Consider the following 18,390-nt stretch of genomic DNA (forward strand, 5'->3'; position numbering starts at 1 on the left):
ATTACATCGACCCATTGGCTTCTTAACCTTTCTATGCGCAATTACCTTTAAAGATTTGTCAATATGGTCGTTCTATGACTGTATTGTGTAATTTTGATATCAGCATTTTATTTGTGAAATAAATTACTAGTTTCAACAAAAATGTACGATTACTTCTTTAAGGAAAGCAGTGATAATTTTATCTAAAATCGATTCAACGATAAAGTGATTGTCATAGACGAACATATTATACACATACGCAATTGCGTTACACATAATGTTATTGATTGATATTTTGATGACCTTCGTATCAATAAATAAACGGCCGAATTATGCTGTAAAAGGTGTGGGAGGCATATTACCATTAATGAAATTCTCTATTGTTTTGGTAACTCTTTTTGCGGTCTGTGAACTGTTACCTTTTACCGTTGGTGCGGAACATTTGGGAAATCCTTATGAAATATTAGGCATTCCAAGGCATGCAACTTTACGAGATATTCGAAAGGCATATAAAAATCTTGTTAAAGAATGGTAAAATCATTATTTTTATGTAATAATGTTATTATTATAGAAAAAATTTAAATGATTGTTACTATCTAAATTGTTTATTATTATAATGAAAATTTATTGTTAAAATTAGATGTAAAACTTTGTTTAGGCATCCAGACAAAACTGATCATCCAGCTGCTGAAAATAAATTTGTGGAAATAACAAAAGCTTATGAGGTAGGTTGCATCACATTTATGACATTATTTTGAGAACTTATTTGTAATAAAATTGATCGAATATATTGAAATAATTTAATTAAATAATTCAATTAATTTTAAATGAATTGAATGCTATTTAGTTTTTGAAACTTTTTAAAAGGAAATATTTTCTTTTCTATGAAATTTTTAATATGGCGTTCTATATAATTACATTTATTATAATCATTATCTACAAGTTCTGAAATATTAAGTCTTTTATCACAATGTTACTTTATTTAGCTTCTTACAGATCCTGAAAGAAGGAGAAAATTCGATAATCATGGGATAACTGAGGAAGGCTTTCCTAGACAGAGGAGAGAAAGCAGTCATGTAAATATGTTAGATCCATTGGAAGAATTATTCAGTGGAAATTTTAAATTTCATTATCAAAATCGTGATATTGCATTGTTTCATAAAATGAGCATTACTTACAGGTATATTATAATTATATTTTACAAATTATATTAATTAGAAGAAAATAATATTATTTTTATGTAATCATATATATATATATATATATATTTATATATATATTTCAGATCTTTTGAAAATGTTATAGTACCAAAGACTTTTCGGACACCATATTTAATTTTATTTTATTCAGATTGGTGTTTTGCATGTTTACAAGTTGAACCTACGTGGCGACGTTTAATCGATGAATTAGAACCATTAGGAGTTGGTTTAGCTACAGCTCATGCTGAAAAAGAATCATCTTTGGCTAGACGACTTGGTATGCATACTCTTCCTTGTCTTGTTATTACGATGGATGGACGTACTAGTGTTTACAAAGAATCGTTATTTAGCGTTCAGAAAGTTGTTGGTAAGTATACGATATACTATTGTTAAAAGAATGATTGGTTATTATATGTATATATATAATTTCTTTTTCCTTTTTCACAGAGTTTTTACGAAATAAGTTTCCATACAAGTTAATACAAACTGTGAATACTAACAATATAGATGCTTTTTTATCCGGTTGGGCAGATAACAGAATACGTGCATTAGTATTTGAGAAGAGAGATTCCGCACGTTTGCGTTATTTGCTCATGGCATTTTATTATAAAACACGTGTAGCTTTTGGCTTTGTACAGGTAATATATTATATGAAATTATATATTGTAGAATTAAATTATTTATTTAAATATATACTATATTTAAAAATATAGTGATTTTAGAATTCATATATTTAATTCACACTTTTAGAAAGCACATATTTATAAAATCACACATTTAGAAATATGTGATTTTAATTTTGAATCATTTTTTTTTTTGTTTTGTTTTTTTTTATTACAGATTGGAAAATTAGAAACAGAGGCGATCACGTCGAAGTATAAAATTTCTGGTGACTTAGATACTTTGTTACTTTTTAATGAAAATTTTGAGAAACCTATGGCATCTGTTAGTATGAAAGATATACCCACAGAAACAATGCATAATGTAATAGCAAGTAATAAGTTCCTTGTTTTACCAAGATTGTCAAATCAAGCAGTGTTGGATTCAGTTTGTCCTCCAGAATGGCTCAGACCACGAAAACGATTATGTGCAGTTTTAATATCCCAACAAAATAGTGCAGTTCATGATTTAGCTAGGCACAAATTTAGAGAAGCAGCACTTGAATCGTCTTATAGGTAAATTACAATTCTTGTAATTATTAAAATAACTATTATCAAAATATCAACGTCCCTATTGAATCATTATAAGATCGTCATTTACAGTACTGAACGAGTTAGGTATACATACGTATTTAAAGATACACAACCAGAATTTGTTTCTGCTTTATCGGCCGGTGAAGGCAGTCCATTAGAACCATTAATGCATATTGTTATTATATGGAGGAGAGATGCAAATCATTTAAAATATGAATGGTTATCTAAGGGATGGTTTGAAGCAGCTCAAGATGAAAGTCAATGGAATGAAACACGTCATACTTTAGAGCAAACTATACAAAGGTTGTTATGTGCTTCTGAAGCTCTTCCATACGCAGCTATAGTAGGAGAGTTAGCAGATGAACATGCACAGGTATATATTGCAGATATTTACATATTTGTAATGAAAACAATATATACTAAAAAAGAAAAGGAGAAAAGTGAAAAAAAAAGTAATTTTGTTTTTTTTTTTTTTTTTTTTCTTTTATTTATTTTTTTTTTTTTTTTTTTTTTCAGGGAACTGTAGATAGACTTATAGGAAGAGCATTATTAGCTGTTGATTATATATCAGACAGCTTTACAAAAGAACAAATTTTACCTTTAATATCAGTATTAGCAACTTTGGTATTGATTGGTGCGGCAGGTTATGGAATGTCATACCTAGTGTATGTATAATACATTCTTAAGATATTATTTTGATATTTCTCAATTTATTCATAAATTTGTGCAAAATTGAAATATTATATATGGATATTTTGGATACAGAAAATTAGAAGAAGCAAGTGTACAAGCTGAGAAAGCACAGCACAAGGAAAACATTAATTCTAATGTGTCACAACCACAGTTACGATTACATGAATTACGTGCTGAAAAATATAATGGACTTATTCGCCTTTTGAAGCCAGGCTGTCGAACAATTATATTGCTAGTAGATGCTCAAAGTAGGTTAAAATTACTGCCAGCTTTTCACAAAGCCGTGTGGCCTTATAGGTATGTAAAATAATATAATTTATTGTTAATCTAATTTTAATATGAACCAAAATGTAATCAATGTGAGATCAAAATCTTCATATTATGTTTATATACATAAATATGACAAAATTCTTATTTTTTATTTTTAGAAAAAATAAAACACTTATGTTCGGACATATGTCATTAGAAAAAGGTCTTGATTGGTATAAGAAACTTCTTTCATTGACTTTGCCAGAACAAAAGGAACTGAATATAAATGCAAGAAATTGTGTAGGAACTGTATTATCTTTAAATGGACATCGTAAATATTTCTGTATGTATCATGCTAAACATCCAGAGAATATCAAAGGAAAAGGCTCAAAGGTTTGTGTCTATTTTTAATTCTCTCTTTTGTTATGTTTTCATTATTAAGTCTAATAATAATAATGATAATAATATTTATTAAACATAGCGTATGGAGAGAATAACTAAACAACTTAGTCAACGAACCGATGATGCAGAGGCAGGTGCATTTATTGGTTTTGATAGTTCCAATGAATCTGATATTTCTCAAGATGAAGTAAGCAAATTAATGTTATGGTTATATATCTTGTTATATAAAAGCTTTAAAAAAGTTAGTAAATTAGATAAATATTTTTGATTGATATATTTCTATACAGGCAAGTGGAGATACTGTTTTATATCATGAAAATCTTCTGGATGGATTACCTATGTGGCTTGATAGATTATTTGAAGGTTTAACACATCGTTATTATATAAATTATTGGCCTGAATTCACTGCCAAGTAAATGAAGGCTAAAACGCGTTTTATATCCGAATATGTCCTTAATATAACAAAGTTTACCTAGTCAAAAAAAGTTGAATGCCATTGCAAGGTCTGTGATCAATGTTAAATCAGTGTATACAGATCAAATCCTGTATAAAGATACACATGCATTAACTCCATATTAAATTAAATAACTAGTTACAGAAATTTAGAATTTTTAGAATCTCCTTTACGAGTTGTTAAAAAAAAAAAAAGAAAAAAAAATGAAAAGAGAAAAGAAAAGAAAATACTTATTATGAAAGTTAAAATATAATCAGTAATCACCATTAGCACTTTATTCAATTTAATGTACTTTATATATTTTCATTTGGGTTATTCTAGTATTTCTTGATAATCTGTACAATGTATTTCTAGTCAATGTCATTTAAAACGTAACAGTATTTATATCGTGCAATATAAATGTAAGATTCTGTCTATTTAATGAAAATTTGTGATGCAAGTACATAGAATAACCATTATATTAAAAAAAGTCATTCTTTGTCTTATATGAATTATTAGATTATATATTGTATAGCTTGTCCATCAAATTTTTATATATATGTTATATAATTTCTATTTCTAATATTGCCAATTTCTTACTCTACAATAATAATAATAATAATAATAATAATAATAATAATAATAATAATAATAATAATAATAATAATAATATTAATAATAATAATAATAATAATAATAATGATAATAATAATAATAATAATAATAATAATAATAATGTTATATATCCAAGGCACATTTCCCATATAGCTTGATAATATATATTGAAAACAAAATTCATTCCATTTCTTTTTTTTTGGGCTTTTTTAAAATAATTTTAGTTGAAATGAATAATAAGTAAATTAAATGCGTCCTTTTACATATCATTGTTACTATCTAAGCTGAGTATCTATTATATTATGATACCACTGATAGATGTTTTTTTAAATATTTTACCTATTACATTTGGATATTAATAATTTAAACAATGAGTACTGCTTTATTTATAAATCCTAATTATTTCATAAAATATTTTTTTCCTTTTATCTTGCTACACAAAAAAAATGCCAACGAAAATATGCAAACTTTAAGTACAATTGGCTTCTTTGATAACTTTTAATATTCATATCCTTTTTATACAACAAAATCATAAAATAAAATTATATGTAATAATTTCCATGAAATTTTATACTGAGACGGAATACTTAAAAGTAATAGACTTATTTATGTCTTTAATAGAAATTCAATGAAATATTTACAAATTAAAATAAGATGTATTTATAAATTTCTCATAGAAGTATCCACGTTATGACTAGTTGCACTTTAGTTTATTTTAAACTGTTTGAAACATTGATCAAAATTTACAAATTTTTAGTTAATTCTTTCTTGTTTTAGTCTAATACATGTATTTATTATTTATTTTTGTTTAGAAAGTGAGTTGTAAACAGCATTTTTTATTGTACTGTATTAACACGCACCATTGTCCAAACAAAAATAATTCTAACTAAAGAGATACTATATATATATATATACCTATGAGGGGAAAGAACTAATAATTTAATTATTAATTACTAATATATTTATGCAATTTCTGTTAAAATTCTTGTAAAGTGAATTGTTTTAATATACTAATTCGTAGTAAATATTGATCAATTCTTATAAAAGTATAAGATTTATTTAATTAAAAAAAAAAAAAAAAAAAAAAAAAGAAAGAAAGAAACGTATTTACATGCACTATAAAAATGATAAAAATAATGGCGATTATGTAGATCAATTAATATGAAAACTAATACATCTGATCTTGTACTAACAAAAATAATTAACATTGTGTTACCTTAAATTTTGTAACTTATTATTTGTCATTTACCCAGTACTTATATAATCAAAATAATTATCAATAGAATTGATAGAACGTAGAGTTTTAAACATTCATAAATATATTTCCTTAATTGTAATAGAAAAATTATATCATGATTATAACTGTAATATTATTTCTCTATTGCTTGTTATATAATAGGAAAAGTATGAAGCAGTTTTACAATAGAAGTTTTATAATTTATTATTATGTTTAATATGATTTATTACTATAGTTCTTTGATTAATAGTATTACTATTTTTTGATTTTACGATAATCTTTCATTATGGGTGTCTCATATTACTAAATAATTACCCATCATTTAATATAATATTTCATTAATGAAAATATTAGATATTTAAATAATTTCTTTTTTCTATGATCAATGCAACGAAAAAAAAAATATTTATATTTTAACAAAATTTGTTAAATTATAATTGAAAAACAATATTTTAAATCATTAATGATAAAGTACAATTGAATTTTATTCTATACAATGTTAGATTTAAATGAATTATAGATGTAGCTACTTTACAAATGTACTAGGGTATATAAGTAATGAAATGAATGTTTTAGATCACTAAAACATTTTCTATGCACTACTTTTTCTTTCCTTCACATTTACTTTCAAGTTTATATTGATTTGAAAATGTATTAATTTCCCGTTCACATTCAGAATATGCCGTACCTAATCCAAACCCAGCACCAATTATTACTGGCCACATTCTTCCTATATACAAACATAAAAAAAAAAGATTAAGTAAATTTACTTATATGGATAATGATATATATTAAATCTATCGTTAAATTTATATAATAAGTATTCAAGTATTAATAAATAAATATATCTTACTTCTGAAAAAAAATAGAGAAACTATTCCACCAATGGTTATTCCACAACCTAAAAATTGATATAACATAATCATCATGAAAATCCATAAATAATGCAATTTTTTTTTCTATTTTTCTTTTTTAAATACATATTAAACAAAGATAATAGTAAACAATTTATTACTTAATTTCAGTAGGGTGTCTGCAAAGCAGCGATCCCATTTTCGTCCAATATCATCTTTGGACCACGTAGCAGCCATTTTTCCGTTTTTACAGTGACAGAGGTTATATTATATAGTTCGTTTAATATTTATTAATAAGTTGGCTTAATTCTTGCTTACAAAGGCTTTAATTCCATATCCTATTTTCTGTTAAATAGAAATCAAAATCCTTTTATCACAAGAATTATTATTTTAAAGGCAATTTAGTGAACGTGCAACTAGATAAAATCATACCTCATTGCAGCGCCATTATATACGGCATTTACTGAAATTAAAACGTTTAGAAATGAAGCATTCTTATTAGTTGAACTGTCGAATTTATTTCAGACGTAAATGTTGAATAATATTAAAGATTATGGCTATTCACCACTTTTCGCATATGTGACTTTAGCGACAGATATGAACAAAATATGAACTACAAACTCAATAGAATCGAGTTAGTGCAAGACAAAAATTGTTGTATGTAGTAAAAATAATAGTGCATCTAACGAAAGAAAAAAAAATAAAATAAAATAAACCATATACTAGAATATACTTCTTTAAAAGAGTGTTCGTTAAGGCTATTCATTAGTCCTGCTTTTATAATGGTTTACGCTAATAATGAGAATAAACGTAATCTTAATCGCATTTTATCAACAAAATCTCATTTTAAAGATTAAAGTTTAATTTAAGACCTCGCTTTTTCGAATTTTTGAAAAAGCTTCATTTTATTTTTCTTTTTTTTTTTAATCGTGTTAAAAAATGGCATCTTTTCGAAAATAGTTCATGTACAAATAAAAAGCTTTTTCAAAAATTCGTAAACGCAAAGTCCTAGATTGAAATTCTCGTCTTTAAAGTGAGATCTTGTCCATCAAAATTGATCAAGAATTTCGTCTGTTGTCATTATAAGCTTAAATACTGTTTTCAACATTTTTCACGAAGAAAAAGTTTAGTAATATGGCGCCTCTCGAAATTTGCAAACAAAAAAGAAGAAATAGTCCCACTACTGATTTTCATATTACATTGAACGGAATATGTTTGTAACGTGAAGTATTACCTGCTTATTTGTGCACGTATATAACTGATGTTCAGATTTTCTGAACCATTCCAACACACAAATAAATCACGATGATCGCACAGAGATGTTTATTCGGTCACTCTTTGGAGAGATAATTTTATGGCAAAAATAAAGAAATTCATATTTAATGTCACAAAGATTTTAACGCGTCAGAAACTTAGTATAAATTTAATTTTAAATTTTAATATTTAAAAATTTTTATCTCAAAATTGTTGTCCGCGTGTAATATCGACTTATATACGCGCTGTTCATTAACTTGAACGATTACCGAGCTTGTTTTCTTTTGCATTCCAACGAGTACACATCGAAACTTTTTCTTTCTAAACGTGAAAACTAATAAATTAATACTTTCGATAATTTTATAATTATTTAAATAATCTTTAATGTACACGAAATACAATAAGCTAATATTTAAATAATAGTATATTCATTTAAAATACAAAAAATATGGAAAGTTACGAAAAACTTAAAATAATTTTAGTATAAAATTCCAATACTTTACCGACTGATGGTCAAAATAAGAATCTATTTTATCATCAATCGGGAACGAAGAAAATCTACTTTACGGAAAATCTATTTTTACGATCGATAATCGGAATCTATTTTTATTCGTCGTCTGTAAAAAAGGAATTTACTTTTATCCATCGACGGACTCATTGTTGGCGTAAACCGATTAAGAAATTTGTTTGATGAATAGCCTTCAAACAAAAATAGTACATTAATATAGAACAACAAAGTACTTAAGTATACTCAAAATAATTAATCATATGATAAATTTGGCGAATAGATAACTTATCACTTAATATTTTAACATTTTTACGAGACAAAAAAATACTTATAATTCTCACACAAACGATTTCGTATGTAATATTTTATTGTAATTTTCCTTATACTTTTGTTACATTTAAACATTAGTATTTCTATTTTTGTACATAACGTAACACATGTGTTATGTAATTTTAAAAACTATTGTGATAATGCTATCAATCCTTTTTTTTCTCTAGAGTTGGCACTGGAGTTTTCGAAGACTTTGAAGGGAAAATAATAAATAATGACAACTGAGCCACTGACAGAACAAAACCAACTGAGTTCTGAAACTTTAACATAATTCAGTTGAAATATTTGTATTCTTTAAGCATTGAAAAAATGAATTATCCTTTATAAAGTTATGATTATACTTACAATCACAAAAACATTATTTATAATAAGTCCATATAACAACCATTGAAATGATACTGCTGTGCCCATAACAATAAGTGGAAATGGAAGAATTGATGTATCTTTTGTCTCTATAATTTTTCTCTGTAGACATAAATAAATAAGAATATGAGGATATTTAATATTATAAACCATCATATATTCATTTTAGTTTATACTTACAAGATGTATAAGAGGAGATGCTATTAAAAATAGAAGTAATACAGTTGTAATTATACCATATCTGTATTCAACTTTGTCAGGATGCTCCACTTGAGTATACGCGAGAAATACTGCTATAAAAATCACTGCTTTACTTATTAAAGCAAGCGTATCTTTCTATAAAAATTATGACAGAAGAGAAAAATTCTCATATTATTTTGTTTATCTGAAAGTTGGTCGTTACATAAACAGATTTTATATAATTCTAACAATATGATGTACGTTGCACGATGGTGTATAAAATGATATTTATCAATAATTTTCCAAATAAGTTTTGTAGAAACATTTTCCATTTTTTTTTTAAATGAAAGCAGCGTCCAAACAAGTTTAAAATATTACAATAACATTAATATTAATACATGATAGAATAAGATAAATAAACAAACGTCGTACTAGCTAATATAGGATATAATGAAACATATCCGGATTCATTGATTGAGAAATGATTGCATGGTTATATAATTACTTTACTATGTCAGGACAATTGCAATCCATCTCATATTATGATCTATAAAGAAATGACAGTCCATACAAAAATTTCCTATTCCAATATATATATATATTGGAACATATATAATATATTGTTAAATATATCATCTTTTTACTTTATAGATCATATTGAAACTATATTTAAATATAATGCGTGAAAAAAAAACTTGCAATTAGTAAAAATTAATATTTTGTTAAGCTCCAATAAATTTCTCTTATCATTTTAAATAATCATTTAAACAAACAGAAAATCTTTTCAATTATACATTAAATTAAAAGTTATAATATTGTTAATAATACATATATGAATTTAAAACAGCATGAAAGATTATTTATATTAATAAAACATAGAATCATACCATATTTGGAGAATAATAGCAATACACAGCCATATATACAGTATTTGCTATTAATCCAAAAACATTAACTTTAATCATAGTAGGGTCACCAAGCATCCAGGCATAGCGAAGCATTAATATAGACCTACAAAGAATCTTAATTTTTATATATTATTTTAACTAATTTTGTCAATAATTGCAAATTAATATTTTAACTAATTTTCTACAAATATTGTAAAACAAAATGTAAGAATATAATTAAAAAAAAAAAAAAAAAAAAAAAAAAAAAAAAAAGATTTGTAAAAAAGCTAACAAATTTAAAAAAAAAAATATTATAACAAATTTTCATCAATAGTATATATTAATATTAAAAGCAAAATTTTTAATATTAAAAATAAAAGCATACACGTTTGAAATATAATTTAATTATTATAAGCAATAAAATTTAAAATCTTTAAAATATTTTTTTATCTTTTTAAATAAGATTGTACACTTACATTCCTACACCACCCAAAAAGGGCATAGGATCGAAGCTTTCTGAGGATTTTTTTTTGTGAATGTCCTTGCATATTACACTGCAATCAAATATTTAATAATTTAATTTATTCTTACATTTAATATAATAGTTACAATCATTAACATGTAATTGTCACGTGTTTATCTGAACATATCATTGAACATGTCGGCTTCGATTAATATTGATTGCATATATTACGTTATTTTTCTTTTTTTTTTTTTTCATTATTAACTCACGTTCCTGATAACATATGTCCTATTGTTGTAATTGCAGCGCATGTACCAACAATATCTTTATAATCATCTAGAACCATGTTTTTTAAGTTTTGTTAAGGTCACTCTTTTCTATTTTTTATTTTACGTGATCACTGTATTATGCCCGATCAAAGTCAATCTACGATATATCCATACAGAACGATCTCTCAATCAGAATAACCTTTCGTTTTGAAGTGCGTGTAACTTCAGTGACAAATACAGATAAAAAACGAACTATAAGCGCAACAAGGGAATACTGTCGCCACCACGCGCCCATCGGTGTATGAATACATTGATAGGTTATATTTCTGTACGGGCAACATAACAATAGGGTTAGTTTTTAATAGAGTATTAATTTATTATTATTCTAAACTCGTGTATTTTTATCTTCCATATTTGTATTCTTTTTTAATAATGACATAAGTTTCGCAATAATCTGTTATCAGTAATGCCGGTACGCATTCTTTTTTTTTTACGATATAACATATCGAATAATAAGAATAATGAATATAATGAATAAAGAATATAATTATTAGTATATAAATTTGCGACAAAAAAAGAACAAAATTTTGAGTATTTTATAGAAAATAATAATTAGTGAATATAGTTATATATTATATATTACTGTAATAAAAAATCAAAACATGTGATTTAGTTTTCTCACATTATCTATGAGATAGAATCTCAATGCTATTATTTTTTATAATTTCTCCTGCATGACTTTCAGTTTATTTTATTATTATTATTGTTACTACTACCACTAATACTAGTATAATAATAATACATATAATATCTATATTATAAAAGAACTATCTTTTGTTAAATTAAAAAAGCCTTTATCTTTCTATCGATTCTTATCAATTTTTATTGCATACATCCTTAATGATAAAATATGAAAGATGTTACGTCGATATTTGTAAGTATCATTATATTATTACAAGTAAAGATCATTTAAAATCATTTCAAATGGGATAGCATTGGTTAATATTTTGTTAAAAAGCATGGAGCATTGATAATAATTAAAAAATAGATATGAAAAAAGAAAAATAAATAGGTTTTATTTTTTTAAATGAAATATTAGTTTAAAATATGTTGATATACATTCAGTGATATTTACAGTACTCATAACTTTAGCTTTTTTGCATTTGATTCACTGTGATTGTCTTCTTCTAACTTTTCTTCTATCCTTATTGCAAAAACTTTACCATAACGTCGTCTTTCTGAAAAGTTTTTATAAAATAATGTTTAAAGAGAAAATTGAATATTATATTATAATTATAATCAATTTAAATAAATTAATTTAGTATATTGTATTTCATATGAAAGTTCTCTTGCCTGCTCTCAAAAGTAGGTGTTTGGATTGGTATAGAATAGCTGCTTTAGATTTAATTTCATTTAATCCTAATAAAGCTCCTCTGTTTTGGTTGTATAATATTTTTTAATAAAGATCAGGAACAATATTTGTAATATAAAACAATATTAAATAAAATGTTTGAATTGTTAATTAAGTTATTTCAAAGGATACAAGTTTATAATATCATAAGGATTTCTGATTTCTGTAACATTACTTGCTCCACTTGATATTATTACATTCTAAAAAAGAATTAATAAAATTCTTAATTGATTTTGACATAACAAATAAAAAAATTTATATATATATGTAACCTACCTTGCTTTTTCCATATACATAAAATAAATGAGCATAATGAATAGAAACTTTCCGTTGTTCTGGATTTAATATATCTGTATATTGTATTTCAAAATGTACATCTCTTTCTACAGCTTGTAAATAAAGTTTTCTATTCATTTTAAATTCAGTACAGGATGCATTTATGGTAATGATATCTGCATTCAGTTGCGAACATGCAAACTACAAATTACTTGAATTAGTTAGAATATAGAATGATAGATATAATTAAATGCAATTACCTGAAGTGCTGCTTTTGTTTTTGGTATCACAGAATATAAATGAAACTTTTTCAGACTATTGCAATGGTTCTGAAAATAAACTACTTTGAAATGGCCTGTAGCTCATAAACAATGTATATATTATTTGATAAAATTTGAACATAATATAATATTTACCAATATGTGAGTTTTTAATGGATCAGAATAAATAAATGTAAGCCTATTAAAAATACGAAGTTTGTCTTTAAATTCTTTTACTAAATCATCTATATCAAGTGGATTAGGAACCATAATTGAGCTTTCATTGTTCTCTGATTTTTTCTTTTTCTTCTTTTTATCGGTATCAAAAATACTATCATCAATGGTTTGATTGATTGCCACTGTCCTAAATCCCACTAGTACATATTACATTGTTATGATTATAAATTCATTTATATTAATGATAATATTTATATTATAATAGAGGTTATGAGTAAAAAATAACAAACAATGATAACTTACTTTGACATAACCTTAATAAAATACTATGCAAATTCGACATATTATCTTTCGTTGCATTTATGCATAAATCAAAATACCCATCACTTAATTTCACATCCATATTTGCAATATCTATGAATATTGTTTATTTAAATATAATTTCGTGAGCATTTATTAAAATTAAACAATTGTAAATATTTTTAACAAAAAGTGTATTCAAATCACGTTTCAAACATCACCTAAAAATATAGCTATTTTGATAAATAAAAGTTAATATTAAATAAGATAATATTTGATAAACTTCAAATGTACACATAACACATGCACGTGTTCTATGAATGCAATCCAATAAAATATATATATATATATGTATATAACAGTCAAATATTTTTTGCTATCGACCAATGAACATTGATCGATATGTAAGCAAAATTGTCGCACTGTAATTTGATTGGTCTTGGAAACGATATATTCCTGTGACCAATCAAAAACTTCAATTCTATCAGCATTGCGTCAGGATTGGAGGATTCAATTTCGACTTCATCTTTTTTCCATACGACACTAGTTAATCTCGAGAAGCTTTTAAAATCATTAATAACATTATTTAAATGTGCGAAATTGTTTTCTTATAGCCAATAAATATATTTCGTTATTTATTATATTTCATGATTCCTGTCTAATTACCGATTAATGAGGTATGTATCATTTTACTTATCAATTAACATATTAATGTTCGTAACATTTACAATTGAGCATGAAGTTGTATATTTTAGATTAAAAATTTTTAAAAAAGATGGCGTAAATAGTGTAAAACATTTATTATTCTCAAAAAGATCGCGCATTAAAAATATCTTATATAAAATTTTTATAAAATATTTTATAAAAAATAATATATTTCCTTCTTTCGAGATAATTTATTATATTTTTGTCGTATATTTAACATCGTAAACATTTCTATATAATTCGCGACTAAGTTAACCTCACTTATGCATAAATTAACGATAATAAAATACAATGCGATAGGTAGGTAAGTTTCTATCTAAAAATTCAAAGTACAAGTTAATATCTTCGATAATTTTCTTTTCATTCGAACATATATATATATATATATATATATATATATATATATATCGATAAGACATAGGTGTGATGTTATCTCAACGAAAGTTTTCGATTCAATCATTGTACTTTATCGCACTTGTATACTTTTTCAAGTGTAATTGCATATTCTCGGATAAGTTTATATGTATATTATAAGCAATTCTACCGATAGTTATATAGATAAGGGTTGGCAGGGTGAGTGAGTCAGATTTCCAGGGACTCTTTCTCTCTTTCTCTCTCTCTCTCTCTCTCTCTCTCTCTCTCTCTCTTTCTTTCTTTCTCTTTCTCTCTTTCTCATTCTCAGTGGTTACTATCGTTCTTTCCGTCTATTTGCACGAGCACGTCTCGTATTTGTCGCATAGAAGGAAGGAAGGAGGGCTTCCTATCGGTGGTGTGTGCGCATTGCCAGTCCTCGAACGTGTCATTTGTGCGCACCGCAAAGTGTGTAGCTTGGCACTTGCAGTTACAGGCTTTAGGTTTGAATAAGGGGAGGAGCTTCGTGCATTGCCCAACGTAATTATCCCCGTCCTCCTACGGCTTCCATGCCTGTTTCCTGTGGTCGTCCCCGTAACCGGTATATCTTATATACACAGCTGTCCGCCATCTTGGTCGCGTGCACTCTTTACTTTCTCGTAATTCTTTTTAAAACCTTTCCTACCGAATCCGCATATTCTCGTGGATATATCGTCGGTTACTCTCTCACGGATTCTTACATAGTTGTATTTAATCATCGTTATTTACTGTTATTCGATTATTTAACTGACATTATACTGTTGTTCTTTCTTTTTTTTTCTTTCTTTCTTTCCTTTTTCATTTACAGCACTCTCCATCGATCGCTATTCGATCCAGGGGATTAAGTTTAGAAGAGAAGAATGTTCAAACATGAATCTACTTGCGAGCTTTCAAGAATTTCAACTGATTATTTTAAAGTCAATAATTATATAGGTAAGATGCGTGCAGTTTCTTTAAGAAAAATTAATATAAGAAATTATTATTATTATCATCATCATCATCATCATCATCATCATCATCATCATTATTATTATTATATTATTATTATTATTATTATTATTATTATTATTGTTGAGATCATAAGACCAATTAAACAATGCGAATAAAATGAAACAACAAATATTTTTTGTTCGCAATATAAATATTCAAATAAAAAAAAACGAACGATACAGATTTTCTAATGACATTAGATTACTCTTATGTATGCATGGATTATCGTATATATGTATACATGTGAAGGATTGAAAAAAAATTATAGGAATGGCGTAAGAGTCGTTTATACCGTAACTATTTAATCGGATAACCGTCGGAGAGAAATAGGTATAATTCTTTATCTTAACACGTCGGATATTATCAAAGAAAATTCCCACGTCAAGCTGGACAGTTCGTGTCTACATTTTTTACCGCTTTAATATTGCTGTCAGCATCGTGCCACTCCCACAGTTGTCACTTATCTGTCAACTGTCCACCTTGAAGTGTTGCCATTGAGAATATCAAGTGACCCTATGTCAGGCTAACGCTAACACGTCAGTGATTTAACATTGCCTGCTACACGGCGTTCCTTTGACACTTTATCGATGTATTTACATATGTATAGTCGATACCATTTTTTTTCTTTTTTTTTTTTCCTTTTTTTTTTTTTTTCATTTATATTCATTTCAAAATTTATGCCATTAATAATTACTTCTAATTATATTTACCATTATATAATTATTACAATATTATTATAATTATTATAATGTTATTGTAAGATTATTATATTATATTATTATTCATAATATATATACATCTATATATATATATATATATATATATATATATATATATATTTCATAATTATTATGAAAGTGATTCAAGTAAAAAATTACGAAGAAATTTAATTTATCGTTTATATTCTATTACATCGATTTACATTATAATAATCTATAAGACAATCATAAAAATATATACAAGTATGTATATAATTTAGATTATTTTCATAGGCTTCATCAAGGCTAAAATACTACGAATTGTAATCGTCGAATTTATTTCATCAGCAAATACTATTCTTAGATCTAAGATAATACGTGGTCCTTCCTTTCGTACAAATAGGTCGATCAAATTATTTCAAATGTGGGTCTAGTCAGTTTACTGGTTACGTACTAGTTAAAATATAAGAGACAGAAATGTCTTTGAGAGCTGGGGCAGTGTGACACGCATGACACCGGTCATTAAACGTTGCAACGTTTTCCAGCCTATTAAAAAGGAACTTGTTGATAATTAGTGAATTAATGATAATTGTTGTATACGAAGTTCACAGCAAGACTTGTGTTCCAAGTTTTCCCATGCACCCGGACCAAGGTTTCTTTGTTAGGCACATCATGCGCGAAACCATGCGACAAGATATTCTTTATTACTTTTACATACAGCGTCTACAACAACTCTGTCAGCTGAAAGTTACTTTACTACAATTGTGACATCGAATGGGTATAGTTGTCACTTTATAACAATGACAAAGTCACTATTTAGTTTTCGTGTTTCGTTCATAGACACGTATATTACGTCTATGACGTAAGAAAATGTCTTAAGATGAACTTAAAATAGAATTCAATGTTCCGACGGATGAAAGGAGAAAATTTGTGCATTTTCTTCCTTTTCTCTTTTTTTTTTTACCACTACATCTTTTTCTTACTTTTCTTTACTTTCTCCTCATCGATTTTCCATTTAAAATGCATACTACTTTGTCTTTTACACGCTAACAATTCACAAAATATCTATGATAAACGATCTGTCATCTTTCTTGTATCACTGTGACAATCAACCAAAAAAGAGTAACTCAAGGATCACTCAAAAGATTTAACATCAAAGAGATCTACCGACGTTGGGTCCAGGCGATACCAACTCGAATTACTTTGATCAATCTGTTCGTCTACGTAGAAATCTCAATTCCACGAAATTTTCTCACATACGCGGGCGCACACATAAACATATATATGTATCACATAGTCACAAAGTCCAAAGTATTAATACGAAGTGTACCTATTTATTTGCCGTACGATCAAGGATATCCATCCATTTTTACGTCGTATCGTGGTAAACGTTGTGGCCTTGAGATTATTTTACTCGTATCATTTTGACGTTCCGGGTATGGTTCGCTATACTTGGCCTCAATTCTTCCCAATTTACTGATTATCGCACTTCCACTTTGCTATTTCTCTTTGTCTCATTTCTCTCTCTCTCTCAAACACACACACACACACACACACAAACGAACACACACTCATTCTTTTACCTTTTTATTTGTTATTTAATCGTTTATTTATCATTTTGATAATTCTCCGTAGAGACATACGTAAATGTATGTGTGTGTGTGTGTGTGTGTTATATGCAGAACCATTTTCTGGTAAATACATTCTATAGATCTTTAGATCTCTCAGATCTATACTCGTCTTGGATATTTAAATGGGTACATCTGATGATCTAACTGAAGCAAAGGTTAATTTCTTAGGGACATATTCAATGTTATCAAAGTGTATCATAGAACGGATCTCCATTTTCATAAGTTGATAATATAATTGACAATATGTCTACATGGATAGTTGTGCGAAAAAAATAAAATGATCCTTTTGTAATCGTAAAATATTATATACGCGATCAGATCAGAGATTCTGTATAATTCCTTAACAACCCAATTTCAGGATATATAAAGGAGTCGAGAGACATTACAATGCCGCCTTTGCTTCCTTCCAAGGAACTTTGACGTGGCCAACTGTTTTGTGTTTTT

The 18,390-nt window shown here is 26.5% G+C and overlaps 4 protein-coding genes across 8 annotated transcripts; 1 reads left to right on the top strand and 3 right to left on the bottom strand.

Annotated features, from left to right (window-relative positions):
• The first annotated feature begins 57 nt into the window (after positions 1-57).
• LOC124951548 (dnaJ homolog subfamily C member 16) lies at positions 58-4,310 on the top strand. Of its 3 annotated transcripts, none has more exons than XM_047500092.1 (12): positions 58-510; positions 638-704; positions 966-1,159; positions 1,265-1,545; positions 1,626-1,816; positions 2,019-2,353; positions 2,441-2,744; positions 2,888-3,036; positions 3,137-3,361; positions 3,493-3,706; positions 3,795-3,902; positions 4,003-4,310. In XM_047500092.1, exons 1-12 carry the CDS (start codon positions 257-259, stop codon positions 4,129-4,131), a joined length of 2,451 nt encoding a protein of 816 aa, XP_047356048.1. In that variant the 5' UTR covers positions 58-256; the 3' UTR covers positions 4,132-4,310. The 3 variants fall into 3 exon arrangements, with proteins under 3 accessions (XP_047356048.1, XP_047356049.1, XP_047356050.1); XM_047500093.1 differs by having other exon boundaries at positions 319-484; XM_047500094.1 differs by having other exon boundaries at positions 436-510; positions 976-1,159.
• A 1,050-nt stretch (positions 4,311-5,360) lies between these two features.
• On the bottom strand, positions 5,361-7,435 carry LOC124951550 (MICOS complex subunit Mic10-like). 2 transcript variants are annotated; one of them, XM_047500097.1, is made up of 4 exons: positions 7,287-7,435; positions 7,016-7,199; positions 6,854-6,901; positions 5,361-6,730 (listed from the first exon to the last, which is right to left on the bottom strand). In XM_047500097.1, the coding sequence occupies exons 2-4, from the start codon at positions 7,089-7,091 to the stop codon at positions 6,600-6,602; spliced, it is 255 nt and encodes an 84-aa protein (XP_047356053.1). In that variant the 5' UTR covers positions 7,092-7,199; positions 7,287-7,435; the 3' UTR covers positions 5,361-6,599. The 2 variants fall into 2 exon arrangements, with proteins under 2 accessions (XP_047356053.1, XP_047356054.1); XM_047500098.1 differs by lacking the exon at positions 7,287-7,435 and having other exon boundaries at positions 7,016-7,280.
• Positions 7,436-8,965: 1,530 nt separating this feature from the next.
• On the bottom strand, positions 8,966-11,413 carry LOC124951549 (sugar transporter SWEET1). The gene is made up of 6 exons (XM_047500095.1): positions 11,109-11,413; positions 10,853-10,930; positions 10,377-10,500; positions 9,490-9,645; positions 9,292-9,411; positions 8,966-9,206 (listed from the first exon to the last, which is right to left on the bottom strand). Exons 1-6 carry the CDS (start codon positions 11,183-11,185, stop codon positions 9,093-9,095), a joined length of 669 nt encoding a protein of 222 aa, XP_047356051.1. The 5' UTR covers positions 11,186-11,413; the 3' UTR covers positions 8,966-9,092.
• Positions 11,414-12,159: 746 nt separating this feature from the next.
• On the bottom strand, positions 12,160-13,860 carry LOC124951441 (ribonuclease P protein subunit p30). Of its 2 annotated transcripts, XM_047499817.1 has the most exons (8): positions 13,754-13,860; positions 13,536-13,646; positions 13,212-13,429; positions 13,056-13,124; positions 12,796-12,996; positions 12,652-12,719; positions 12,462-12,541; positions 12,160-12,346 (listed from the first exon to the last, which is right to left on the bottom strand). In XM_047499817.1, the coding sequence occupies exons 2-8, from the start codon at positions 13,633-13,635 to the stop codon at positions 12,249-12,251; spliced, it is 834 nt and encodes a 277-aa protein (XP_047355773.1). In that variant the 5' UTR covers positions 13,636-13,646; positions 13,754-13,860; the 3' UTR covers positions 12,160-12,248. The 2 variants fall into 2 exon arrangements, with proteins under 2 accessions (XP_047355773.1, XP_047355772.1); XM_047499816.1 differs by having other exon boundaries at positions 13,536-13,850.
• Positions 13,861-18,390: the final 4,530 nt, after the last annotated feature.

The sequence above is a fragment of the Vespa velutina genome, chromosome 9, assembly GCF_912470025.1.
Source record: "Vespa velutina chromosome 9, iVesVel2.1, whole genome shotgun sequence".
Taxonomy (NCBI): Eukaryota; Metazoa; Arthropoda; class Insecta; order Hymenoptera; family Vespidae; genus Vespa; species Vespa velutina.